Genomic DNA, 13595 nt, shown 5'->3' on the forward strand with positions numbered 1-13595 from the left:
AATAAGAAATACTATTTTAAAAGTTTTCTTAACTTTTTTGTTTTTGTTTTTTTGAAACAGGGTTTCTCTGTATAGCCTTGGCTGTCCTGGAACTTGCTCTGTAACCAGGCTGGCCTCAAACTCAGAGATCTGCCTGCTTCTGCCTCCTAAGCTCTGAGATTAAAGGCATGTGCCACCACCACCCAGCTCTAATTTGCTTTCTATTGCTGTGAAAAATACTGACCAAATGCAACTTAGGTACAGAAGATTTATTTGGTTTACAAACCCCAATCACAGTCCATTACTGAGGGAAGACAAGGCAGGAACTCAAAGCAGGAGCCTGGAGTTAGGATCTGAAGCACAGGCTATGGAAGAAGGCTGCTTGCTGGCTGTCCTCCATGGCTTGCTCAGCCTGCTTTCTTATATAACGCAGGATGACCTGCCCAGGTGGGCCTGCCCACAGTGGGCTGGGCCCTCTTCCATCAATCACTAATTAATAATATGCCCTACAGCTGGATTTGTTGGTGCAATTTCTCAATTGAGGTTCTCTCCCTTCAGGTGACTATAGCTGGTAGTGTCAAGTTGACACAAAACTAGCCAGGACACCCACCCCTGATGTTACTGATGATATTCTGCTATACTTGCATCCAGGAGCCTAGCATAAATGTTATCAGAGGCGCTTCACCCAGCGATTGTTAGAAGCTGATCCAGAGACCTACAGCCAAACATTGAGTTTGGGGAATCCTGTGGAAGAGGGGAGGAAGGATTAGGGGAGGAAGAGGGGCCAAGCACACCACAAGAAAGCCTTAAGTCAACTAAGCTGGGCCCATGGAAGCTTGTGAGACAGAACTGCCAACCAGTGAGCAGGAACGGGACAGACCTAGGTCCTCTGCACGTAGGTAGCAGTTGTGCCACTGGGCCTTCATGTGGGACTCCTAAAGCAGGTACAGGATCTGTCTCTGACTGTATTGCCTACCTTGGGGTCACTTTCTCCTAATTGGGATGCTTTGTGTAGCCTCAGTGGAAGAGGATGCACTTAGTCTTGTTGTAGCTTGATATACTGGGGCTGATTCCTGTCCATGGGAGCCCTCCCCTTTTCCCAGGAGAAGGGGTAGATGAGGGAGTGGGAGGAGAGGTGAGAGGGAGGGACTGGAGAGAAGGGAGGGGATGCTGAGACTTGGATATAAAGTGAATAAATAACGTTTGTGAATTAAAAAAACAAGGCAGGACACTATCCAATAACAGTTTTTTAAAAATCCTGAGAAGCTATAGACATGATGGTATACATTACAATAAAACATAGTCTGAATCATATTGTTCCTAGTCTATTCCGTTTCCCTTTTTTGTTTTTTTTTAAAGATTTACTTATTTCATATATGTGAGTACACTGTCATTGTCATCAGACACACCAAAAGAGGGCATCAGTTCCCATTACAGATGGTTGTGAGCCACTATGTGGGTGCTGGGAATTGAACTCAGGACCTCTGGAAGATCAGTCAGTACTCTTAACCACTGAACCACCTCTCCAGACCCTTGTTTTTGTTGTTGTTTTCTGGTTGGTTGGTTGGTTGGGTTCTGGTGTGGGTTTTTGTTTTTGTGTTTTGTTTTTGAGATAGGGTTTCTCTGTGCAGCCCTGGCTGACCTCACGTTTCCTCATTTAATGCCAAAGTCAAGCGTTGGGTGCCAGCACAAAGGAAACAAACTACTAAGGTGCCAAAGAGTTGGGTACAAAAAAGGACAGTATTTGAGTAGGCTCTTCTGGAATACTGGGGTTTGTTTGTTTTTGCTTTTTCAGTCTTGAGTGAGGGTTTTGCTTGTAGCCTTGGCTGTCCTGAAACTCCTTAAGTAGAACAGACTGGCTTCAAGTTTGTAATGAATTTCCTGCCTCTACCTTCTGAGGGTATGGTGTGTGTGTATGAGTGTGTGTCTGTGTGTAAGTTTTACATAGCTTGCAACTCTTTGATTCTCCTGCCTCCACCTCCTCAGTTCTGGAACTACAAACATGTACCACCATGCCCATCTCTTAGCCTTTACCCATGATTAGCCTAAATACCAGACTGTTCTTAGTGAGGAATGCAAATCAATCGCCTCTCCTTTTGCAACAGAGTCTGTGAGATGTACTGGCCTTGCCTTCTATTGCTGGGATCACAGGCATGTCCGCCCCGACCCCGGGATCAGAAGCAGGGCGCTCAGCCTCGGTTTCAGAGGACTGGTGGAGAGCAACAGGGCAAAGAGAAGGCGGTCGGAGGCCCGGGGCCCCTGGGCAAGAGGCTCAGTCAGGGCCTCTGAGGCCTACATTTTCCAGGCCCGACCTAGTTCCCTCATAATGTGAGAAGGCCTTCAAGACTACAGGAAGATGGCAATGTCTCGAAATCACGACACGCCTCAGAGCCTGCCTGGGCAGAGGGTGACAGACACCAGGCCAAGTCCAATAACGACCAAAAATTACCACAGAAAGGACACGGAGAGGAAGGCTTTCTCCACGCTTCGAGTTTTCCTCAGATTTTCCCGACCTTCCTCTTTTCGCCACTCACCCCCACTCGAACCCACAGCCTCCCGAGATTTTCAAGGTGAATCCCTTACGACTCCCACTCGCTCCGGCTTTCCCGTCCAGTCCAGAATTCTAACGCAGACCCAGAACGCAGAGGCCGACAACCCAGTCGTCGAATATCTACGGGTTTGGCGCCAAACGAGGGCCGCTGGAGCAAGCCCCCGGTGTGGGCGGGGCCCGGGTGTGGGGCGGGGCCCGGGTGTGGGGCGGGGCCCGGGTGTGGGGCGGGGCCCGGGTGTGGGGCGGGGCCCGGGTGTGGGGCGGGCTCGGGGTTAGCTAGGGAACCAGGACAGGGCAAGGCTCCTGGCGGGTCGGGTCGGGGGTATCACAACCCTTGGGGCGGAGAGAGTGGGGTGGGGCACGGGCCCTAGTGAAGGTTTCTGGGAGAATCCCGGAGGGGGTCTCCGGGTCTCTGAGGTGAGGGAGGGTAGTGGTGGAACATGGACTCTGAGGAGAGAGGTTTGGGTATGAGAAGAGAGCCCAGGCGTCTCTTGGGCGAAGGGAGTTGTGAGTCAGGGAGAGAGAACTCTTAAGTCGGGGCGCGGAGCCTTGGCAGCTGGCGAGGACGGAGATGACGACTTAGGACTGTTAGGAGGTCGAACGTGGGGATCCGTTTCCCCCTGCCTGAGGCTGCTTTCATTCAAAGCTTTTCCTACCTGGCTGAGTATCCCAGCCTTCCCATTCCCTCTTCTATCCTGACTGCATTTGCGGCTCTCTCTTCTGGGATGGAGAGTAATTTTTTTTTCCTAACGTAGTTCTAAATGGTCTACAGAAACACACCAGGTTTTAGTTCCGTTTTAGATAGAAACTTGGGGCCAGCCATGATGCCAGCAAGGTCATCTCTCCAGACTGTTTCCCTTTCCCCTTAAATGGCAACTGACAGTTGAGAGTCAACCATCTGCTGAGGTAGCTTGGAAGTGTCTTGGATGATTCACCAATACGGGCGACCTCTATATTATTTTTGAACCTTTTTAATGGAATAAATTCCAAAACAGTTGACATTTTGAAGGACAGTCTCATCTCCCACGGATAGTTTTGTTTTTTTTTTCTCTTATTTGCCTGTCTTGTCGAATGGAAATTGTCCATTTGAAAAGGAACCCGATAGGTTTGGCAGGCTTTCCTTCTGAATCCACCGAAAATACAGTAACTTTGAAGCAACTTGTTTGAAGACATCAACAGTATACCGGAGAGCTGCAAAGAGCGCAGCAAGATGATTTAGGGAAATCTAACATATGTAGTTTGCTGTGGTGACAGCTGGGAGAGAGAAACGCTCATAATATTTGAAGGTTGTGTGCAGTACACTCAAAGGAAGAAACCAAAATGAGCTTGGTAATGACAAATTCATGAAGCGAAGAGAAAGGCTTGTTAGGATAGCATACTGATGGTTCTATGCAACTTTTAAACGTTTAAAAACAGCCACAAACAGGGAGAGAGAAAAAGTGCAACTTCCCGTCAAGTCAGGAAAAAAAATTCTGTAACAATTCTGAGTATCATGAAGTGGCAGTTTCAAGTTGATGAAGGAAATGAGTGAATGGTGTTGGAACGACTAGGTAACCATCTGGAGGGAAATAAAACTGGAACCACACTTCACACCTTATGCCAAAATAACTTCTAGATGGATCAAACCGAACATAAGAAAAGCACAAGAAGAAAATATGGGGCCATTTACTTTTATTTTAAAAGTGTTTTTTAATCTAACATTACTTTATTTCATATGTATGAATGTTTTGCCTACATGTATGTATGTCATGTGAGTGTCTGGTGCCAGTGAAGGTCAGAAGAAGGTGTCGGACCCCCTGGAACTAGAGTTACAGATGGCTATGAGCCACTGTGTGGGTGCTAGGGATCCAGTCTAGGTTCCCTTCGAGAGCAGGGCATAGCACAAAATTCAAAAGCCATAGGAGAGTGAGAAGATTATGTGTATCTGCATTTGCCTGCATGTATATATGTATACCGTGTGTGTTGGCAACTTTCAGGCTAGACGAGGCCATCAGATCCCATAGAATTAGAATTACAGGTAGTTGGGAGGTGCTCTTAACCACGGAGAGGAGCCTCCTCTCCAAGCTCCTGATAAGACTATATTTAAAAAAGAAAAACATCAACCCGGTGTGGTGGCACTTGAGAGGCAGCCAGAGGCAGCCAGATCTCTTGAGTTCAAGGCCACCTGGTGTACAGAGTGAGTTCCAGGATAGCCAGGGCTACACAGAGAAACCCTTCATGGCAAGTGCTATTTTCCTATTCAAGACATCAAGGCCATAGTAAGCTACTTTTGTGTCAGATAATATGGCCTATTGGGGGGGTGCTTCAGGAATGACCCAATTTTTATATACTTGTGGGGGGGGTGTATATTTTAAAGACTTAGGAAAACAGGCAGTGCGGTTCAGAGCAGGACCTGAGTTTTAAACCACTGAACTGTGCTGCCCCTCTGTGGACAACCACCTCATAGCCAAATTGAGGCTCTTGGTGCCACTGGGGATCTGGGGAATCTTCACTCCAGCTGTCTGTGAATGTATATCCTTGGAATTTCAAGAGCACAAATTTGAGAAATACTTTGATAGAAAATTAGAGAAAGAAGATTTTATCACACATACAACCCCAAATCATTTACCGGACAGATCTTTCCTTAGACATTGAATGCATTTAGAAAATGGGCATTGATTCCCAACTGTGTGCCAGGCCCTACCCTAGATCTCCCTTGGTAGAGATTCAAGGACAAGGCACCAGTGCTATTGAGGGCTGAGATAAAAGAACGCAGACAGTGGCGATGCTGCCGTAGGACATAACCCTCCAGGCTGCCTCTCCTTTTGCATAATTTTCCATGAACAGTTTCATCTTGAACCTTGGAACTGAAAAGCAATTTTTAGAAACCAAACATCAAGTCACTTTGGCGAGAGATTTAGAAATGTGTGTTCCCTCAGGCTGGGTGCTCACAGACACAAAAGCTGTCCAAAACCTTTTTCTTACCGCACTGGTGAGCCGGTGCTGAGATGCTCTGTAACAGTGGTTCTCAAGCTTCCTAATGCCGTGCCATTTTAGTAGAGTTCCTCATGCTGTGGTGACCCCAACTATAAAATTTTGTTGCTACTTAATATGTTTGGAGATGAATCATTGCCAAAGGGGTCTTGAGCCACAGATTGAGAACCACTTTCTCTATATAACATTCTGTTCTTAGATTCAGTCTAGACACATATATGCATGCACAAACACACACACACACACACACACACACACACACACACGCACATACAGACATACAGCCTGTATGCCTCCTTGATTAATAATTTGCTTCCACTAGTATGTTTTATGGGGTTTTGTGTGTGTGTGTGTGTGTATGTGTGTTGTTTTTTGTTTGTTTTGTGTTTTTGTTTTTTTGTTCTGAGACAGAGTCTCACTTTGTAGACTTGGCTTTCCTGGAACTCACAGAGCTCTATCTGCCTCTACACCCTGAATTCTGATATCAAAGGTCTACAGCACCATGTCCACTATATTGTATATTTGGAAAGTGGAAATCTTCATTCTTTCTAAACAATCTTTGGAAATTCGTTAGTACTCTCTAATTCCCACGTAGGCCTCTGGGGCTGTCACATTTCCTGGCTGACCGGCTCTCATTGAGGCACACAGCATTTCCCTAGATGTCATTGCAAAGGCTGCTGGGTGCTGATGATTGCAGACTTTGGTCTAGCCCGTTATTAACCATATCATCCCTCCCGTCAGACAGGTGCAACAGATTTTATTGAAACACTAGAAGATAAAATGTACATATGTTAGATTGTTTTTAACTAATGTTTACTTGTGAGAGATGGCCACACCTCCAATAGTACCAGCACTTGGGAGGACCAGAGAGGAAGATCAAGAGTTCAAGACGAGTCTCAACTACATAGCCTGGGCTACATGAGATCCTCTTTTAATTCCCTGTCACCTCCAATTAACATTATCTTGTTAAATAACACGGTTCTGAAATTTTTCCTTTAATCCTTCAATATTATTTTACTTATAAACTGAACACATTAAAGCTTTTTAAAATCATGTATGTGCAATGGTGTGTGTGTGTGTATGTGTGTATAAGCACAAGTAACAGAGCACAAAGAGAGCAACTTAGGGGAGTCGGTTCTCTCCTTCCACTGTGTGTCCTTGGGGTTGAACCCAGGTCGGCAGGCTTGGTGGCATGTGCCTTTACCTGCTGAGCATTCTCATCAACTTCAGAAATATTTTTCAAAAACTGAATGCCAAGTGTAGTGGTGTACACATTTAATCCCAATACTCAGGCAAGTGGGTCTCTTGCATTTAAGGCCAGCCTGGTCTACCCAGCAAGTTTTAGGCCAGTCAGAGCTACATGGTAAGACCTGCCTCAAAAAATATATTTATGTATATGAGCATCTTGTCTGCATGTATGTGTGTGCTTGACATGTGCCTGCTGCCTGAGGAGTAAGAAGAGGGAGTCAGAGCCCGTAAAATCAGAGTTAAGGATGGTTACAAGCTGCCATGCAGGTGCTGGGAACTAAACCTGGGTTCTCTGCAAAAGCAGCAAGTGCTCTCAATGGGATGGCTCAGGATGGCTCTCTACTGTAGTCTGTTGCCCCCAAGTCTTAAGATGTCTCTCACTGACTGAGCCAGCTCTCCAGTCCCATCAGTAAACTTGATGTGATTCTATTATGTGCTGTCACCAGAAATGTGCCTTTCTCATTTGGGACATTGGTTTATATACTTTATTATTTTTTTAAGATAGTTTAACTTGGCTTGGTGGTGCATGCCTTTAATCCCAGCACTTGAGAGGCAGAGGCAGGTGGATCCCTGAGTTCAAAGCCAACTTCCTTTATCTGAGTTGCAGTGGTCCAAGATATTTTGGGTTTTGTTGTTTGGTTTTATTTTTTTGTTTTCTACTGATGGCAAGGCAGGGTTGGAAGGGCAAGGCTGATATAAAGAGACAGGGATGGGAGGCAGAGGCAGGCGGATTTCTGAGTTCGAGGCCAGCCTGGTCTACAAAGTGAGTTCCAGGACAGCCAGGGCTACACAGAGAAACCCTGTCTCGAAAAACCAAAAAAAAAAAAAAGAGAGAGAGAGAGAGAAAGAGAGAGAGAGAGAGAGAGAGAGAGAGAGAGAGAGAGAGAGAGAGAGAGAGAGAGAGAGAGACAGGGAGATGAATGAATTGGGGTGTATGATGTGAAATTCACAAAGAATCAATAAAAAGTTAAAAAATAGCTCCTGCTTTGAATTTTAATTATTTTTAGCTACCACCGGTTGGGATAACTTTTCTTCTCATTGTGTGAGGGTGTGTCTCTGTATTTCCAATTGTTAATTCTGTCCCTGCAGAGAGCTAAAAGCTGGCAGGGATTCCAGTATTGTCATTTCTATGGCCCATTACCAAGTTTTTAATTTAGTGTATATTTGTCCTTCCTCACCAGCCTAAAGACAATCTAGAATTGTATCAGAGATTGTCTCACTACTGATTGGTTGGGAAGGAAATCTAATGGCCAATAGCTGGAGCAGGAAGGAGGAGGGTGGAACTTCCAGGAGAGGAAGCACTGAAGGAGAAGAAAGCAGACTCTGGAGATTCAGAGAGCTGACTTGGAAAGGAACAGGCGTGAACCAGAGAGAGCAGAGAAAGGTCTAGAGTTAACCATGTGGTTAGTCGTAGACTCGAAGAGTTTGGTTAAGTTTCAACGATACCTGAGAGCCTGCCCTAGAAAAATGCCTAAGCTTTAAACTATAATAAAAGCCTCATGTCATTATCTATACTGCTGGTTGGTCTGCAGAAAGTCCTGCTATCGCCACAGGATGGCTAACTAATAGAAAGTGGGTGGTTGATCTCTCATTTTACCATACTGGCAACGTGCTATAGACAAATGTGGGGCAAGTATTTAATATTATCTTATTCTGGTTAATTGGCCTGTGCCAATTCCTGCCTTCTAGTTTGTGGTAAGCTTCCCTGATACAGGGAGCTTTTTTGTAGCAGATCACTGCTATCAGACCAATAAGTGAGTGGTTTACAATGAAAATGGAAGTGGTAGGCTTGTGTTTTTCATAAAATGTAGCACTTCTTTTCTTATGGAAGTGGGAGTTTTCTGTGTCTTCCAGCTAGGGCATATTCATGCACACCATCATGTGCCAGCATGCTGAGGATTATCCTGTGGATTTGAAATAGCACTTCCAGTTTTCTGTGTCACACAACACCTATAGATGCAAACACTACCATGACTTTAATATATAAAATATTTATTGTCCTGCTGGGCAGTGGTGGCGCACGCCTTTAATCCCAGCCCTTGGGAGGCAGAGGCAGGCGGATTTCTGAGTTCGAAGCCAGCATGGTCTACAGAGTGAGTTCTGGGACAGCCCGGGTTATACAGAGAAACCTTGTCTTGAAAAAAAAAATGGTGTCCAAAGCAAGGGGAGAACCACAGTTCACTTCTGTGGAGTTTACTATTTTTTGTTATATTGTGTCTCAGCATAACGACCCTAATGTCATTACTTTACATGCACGCCAGACTTGACTAGCCACTGACGTCCTGAGCATAGGTTAACATCCTCTTATATGACAAGGCTCCTCCACTGTAGAGAGGATTTCTTATAATCATCACCTGTCAATAAAAAAGCCAATGGCCAATGAGCTGAGGCAGGAAATAGGAGGTGGGACACTGGCAGGAAGAGGGAGGATTTTGGAAAATAGTAGGAGGTAAGAGAGAGACCAGGGGGAGCCTAGAGAAAGGAGATGGGGGACAGACCAAAGAGACGGATGTGAACCAAGCAGAACATGAACTCAGGGGGACAGTGAGGAAGAACGGGCCAGGACTGAAGAGAGCCAACCAAGTGGTAGACATACAATAATTTAAATGGTTAAGTAAGTTAAGAGCTAGTCACAGAATGAACCAAAGCTTATGGCCTACACATTTAGTGATAAGTAGTCTCAGAGTCATCATTTCTGGGAGCTGGGACTGGAAAGGAAAAACAGTTAAAATTGTATTTTAACTCCATTGTCTGGAGTCGCCGTATAAAGGTCTGAGCCCTGTTACGGAGGCACGAAGTGCTTATCGCCTCTCTAACAACAAAAGTACACTTCCTGTGCCAGTTTTACCGTTGAAATATTTTTCCCTTTAAAAAAAAAAAGTTGCTGCAGCCAAATGTGTTCCAAACCTATGAAAGAAAAATATTTTTCTCATGTTCTTACTGTTGGGTGACTTCTCTTAGGATGAAGTCGGGACTTCCAAGAACACAGAGAAAACCAGTCCCTCTGCTTTAACTCCTTTCTTGTTATTTTTACTAGTTTTTCGAGACAGGGTTTCTCTGTGTAGCCCTGGTTGTCCTGGAACTCACTCTGTAGCCCAGACTGGCCTCAAACTCAGAGATCCTCCTGCCTCTGCCTCCCAAGTGCTGGGATGAAAGGCGTGTGCCAGGATATGAGTTCAGTTCCCAGCACCCATACTAAGTGGTGACTCACAAACTGCCTTAAACTCCAACTCCAGGAGATGTCCTCTTCTGACCTACACACACATGGATATACACGCATACATACAAATAAAAATAAGAAATCTTAAACATAACAGAAAGAGATCCAGGGTGGTATGGGAACATGTACAGGGCAGCTGATCTAGTTTGCGGGGAGGAGAACATGGTATTTAGGCTGAGCCCCTGAGTGTCTGGCAGGACAGAGAGGGGCAAACATTAATGTGGAACAGAGCACGGAGCTGGGGTTCAGCAGAAGGGCAGCAGACTGGGAACACATGGCCTTGGGCTGCAAGCTCTGTCTCTAGGCCTGTCTTCTGGTCTTTTCTAGTACCCAATTTCCAATTCTGTGCTTATTACTTCAGGGAGACATTCTGACAAACTGTGAAGTGTCTCTACGCACTAATCTCAAGGCTTCCTTGAGACTAATGGGAAGAAAAGAAACAAACAAATCACCCAAGTTTTAAAAATCAAAACCAAAATAGAAACAGTTGGTTTTTATTGAAAATATTAACAAAACCAAAAAGACCCACTCAACCAGCACGCTGCTGCTCGACCACACCCGAGTCTTACTTCTGCACGTTCCATGCCTCCTGCATAGCTCTGAATGGCTGCACAGTATTCCATGGATGTCTGTTATTAACGAGTTTCCCCTCTTATCAGAGAAGACAAACAAAGCCTCTTCTACATTGCCTTCTTTCCTGAGGTTTCATAGGGTAGATGTCCAGAAGTGTAGTTGGCTTATGGGGCAGGCAGAGTTTCAGGGACCTTGAAAGGAATCTAAAGTGTATGGAAATGTTTGGCTGTACCAACTCCCCATTCCCAGGAAAGAAGTGTGCTATTCGACAGCTCCGGGAGAGCCTGTAGGCCCAGGAGGAGTGACACACTTCAGACAGTTGATACAAAGAGGTGCAGGACTAAAAAGATGTAAAGATGTAGGCTCAAACTCATTTCTGCTGCTTTACTTTAAACTTCTTTTATGATCACCCCCAAACCAGGTAGAGGCAGCTAAGCCCAGTGACCAAGGTAGGAGACTCACACGAGCATCCTAGAAAACTTAGCAAGACCCTCAAACGGGAAGGAGTGGTTTGCTAGCATAGGCAAGGCCCTAGGTTCAATGTCTAGTACTGCAAACAGGCAAATAAAAAATTTAAACTGAAACAACGTTATATAATGTAAATAAACATTAAGTGTTAATATCTAACTTAATATAGATAATAGATGAGTAAGGCCCAAATAAGTATATGTCACATGTTTTAACAAACATGGAGGAATGACCAGCCTTGAACTCAGAGATCCACCTGCCCCTGCCTGGAGAGTACTGGGACTAAAGACAGCTGGGACTTAGCAGCTCAGCTCCCTTACTGATACTTGCTGTTGGCCCATATTTTTGAGACAAAGTCTTGCTATGTTTCATACGGATGTGTTGAGATCGTGTTGTTATTATCAAGTGAATGAAAGAGCAAATTGGTAAATGTCTGATGGATGAGGCGAATCAGCGTCTCTAAACCCTGAATGGTTCATGATAGGTATGAACTTTAATAGTCTTCCTCCTGTGACTGGGAGAGACTCCATACGTCCCTGGCTGCAGCAGGGCTCTCACTTGCCATTGCTGATTCTGTTTTCTATCGCATCTGACGACAGACATGGGTGTTGCCTCTGCGGTCTCCTGTTCTTGGGCGAGGTCATTCCATGGAGGAGGGTGAGAGTCGGAAGAGCATGTCCTGCTTGGCTTTGGACTTATTGCTGCCACGCTCGCTGTGGAGGAATGAAAAGACAGAAATGGTGAGAACCTCACATGACCAAGATGTCAGCAGGCTAGCATCAAGCACCTGAGGGAAGCAGGTGAAAAGGCCACCAAATGACAGATGGCATGGAGGGTCTGGGAAGCACAGGAACTCAAGCAAGGAAGACTGTGTGGGTGGATTGAGTAAATACGTAAGAGAAAAAAATCGAGAAGACAAGAAAATTAAAATTGACACCTAGGCTGGGCATGGTGGTACATACATTTAATCCCAGCACTTGGGAGGCAAAGGCAGGCGGATTTCTGAGTTCAAGAGTTCGAGAGTTTGAGACTAGCCTGGTCTACAGTGTAAGTTCCAGGACAGCCAGGGCTACACAGAGAAACCCTGTTTTGAAAAAAACCAAAGGAAAAGAAATGAACTAATTCACCACAGTTAGACACCAGGGTACTTGTTCTTTTTAAATCCTTTAGCCTTGGCTTCCTAAGTGTTGTGTTAACAACCCCGTGCCACCATTATCTGCTTGTAAATGGTTCTTACTTAGTACTATGGTATTAAGGATTGGCTTCTGAAATATTTTTCTGAGCCAAAATCCAGAAAGCCAGGAGATTCCTGATGGAAAAGTATAGACAGGCACCAAGTACAGACAAGGATTTGTGGGAGCCTTTATAAGTACCCCAAACATGAACGCTAAAACCTACTGGGTCTCTGAAAAGCCAAATGTAATCAGTGATGCCCTTGCTGACCATCTTCCAGGGGTCCCCATAACAGAAAACCAAGGGCATCATGGAAATCTCCTTGCTTGCCCAGAGACAGTCTCCAGGCCCCTGAAACCCTGGGAGCCACACCTTGCCCTGATCCTGTCCCGAATGCTGCTGAGCTTTTCTCTACTCCCGCTCTGTCCCCCAGCAGCTGGCCTCTTTTGGATCCTCAACTTCTGGTGTCATCTGTGCCAGTCTCAGTGACACCACCCCAGCATGGCTCCTGAACCCCTGTTCCATCTTCCCTGGGTCCCTGTACTATGGGCATTTAATTTGCTGTTATATTTGCCTCCTGGCACCAGCTGTTTGTCAAATGGGGCTGAATACCTACTGCTACCTCCCCATGCTACATCCTACTGCTACAAGGTGCCTGTGGCAGAAAATTCTGGAGGATGCTGTAACCTGTTTCTGGGCTTAGGATACCGTGACTAATCCCTACCTCAAGAAAGCTTAACTTTCCATGAGGTCATGTTTGCACCATGCTTATTTTCCTAACATTCGTTGTCGCCTGGCTCTGTAATACTCTTTATGGCAAGACATTAAATACAAGTAAACGGTCTGAAAAGATGCAGTGATCCTGCACAAAGCTCTTCCTGCCAGGTTTCTCCAGCAAACCCTGAGGAAGCAGGGTTGGGGGGTGGGCACTTCCTAGTTCCCTGTCTCCCCATTGTTGGTCTACCTCACCTGGAAGAAGACTTGATTCTGTAGGGGCTTTTTAGGCCCAGGGAATAATTATCCACAGAGTTTCGAAATGAGAAAGGGGAATGGAAAACCTTTCGTTTCTCTTCTACCTCCTTTTTTTCCTTCCTGTGGGGGAAGCAAAATGGATACCAATAAAAACCAGTTCAGAAATTCAGTGTAGTTTCTCCAGAAGCTGTGCACTGAGAGAGAAATTAAGTATAAATTGGCAAGGTTTGCAAGGGTCCTGCGTGAATGGAGTACACAAACCTTCATGCAGGCACATATACATACACAGAAAAATTAATTTTTACCTTTCCTGAAACTTCTGGGACCACAGCTCTCGAGAAAAGGTTGTGGCAGGAGAGTGGGAGGGAGGGAAGCCCTGAGATGAACAAATAGGGAGGAGCAGGTGGATGAGCGGAGGGAGGAGCAGGTGGATGAGCG

At 45.5% G+C, this 13595-nt stretch overlaps 1 protein-coding gene across 1 annotated transcript in view; it reads right to left on the reverse strand.

Annotated features, from left to right (window-relative positions):
* Nucleotides 1-11277: 11277 nt before the first annotated feature.
* Fam227a (family with sequence similarity 227 member A) overlaps nt 11278-13595 on the reverse strand; it is a 38295-nt gene continuing 35977 nt past the window's right edge. The window contains exons 16-17 of the mRNA XM_028789983.1: nt 13155-13277; nt 11278-11725 (exon numbers count right to left, since the gene is read on the reverse strand). Of these exons, the coding sequence (XP_028645816.1) occupies nt 11653-11725; nt 13155-13277 (196 nt within the window). The 3' untranslated portion in view covers nt 11278-11652. The remainder of the gene's footprint in view (nt 11726-13154; nt 13278-13595) is intronic.

The sequence above is a fragment of the Grammomys surdaster genome, unplaced genomic scaffold, assembly GCF_004785775.1.
Source record: "Grammomys surdaster isolate TR1022 unplaced genomic scaffold, NIH_TR_1.0 125852, whole genome shotgun sequence".
NCBI lineage: Eukaryota > Metazoa > Chordata > Mammalia > Rodentia > Muridae > Grammomys > Grammomys surdaster.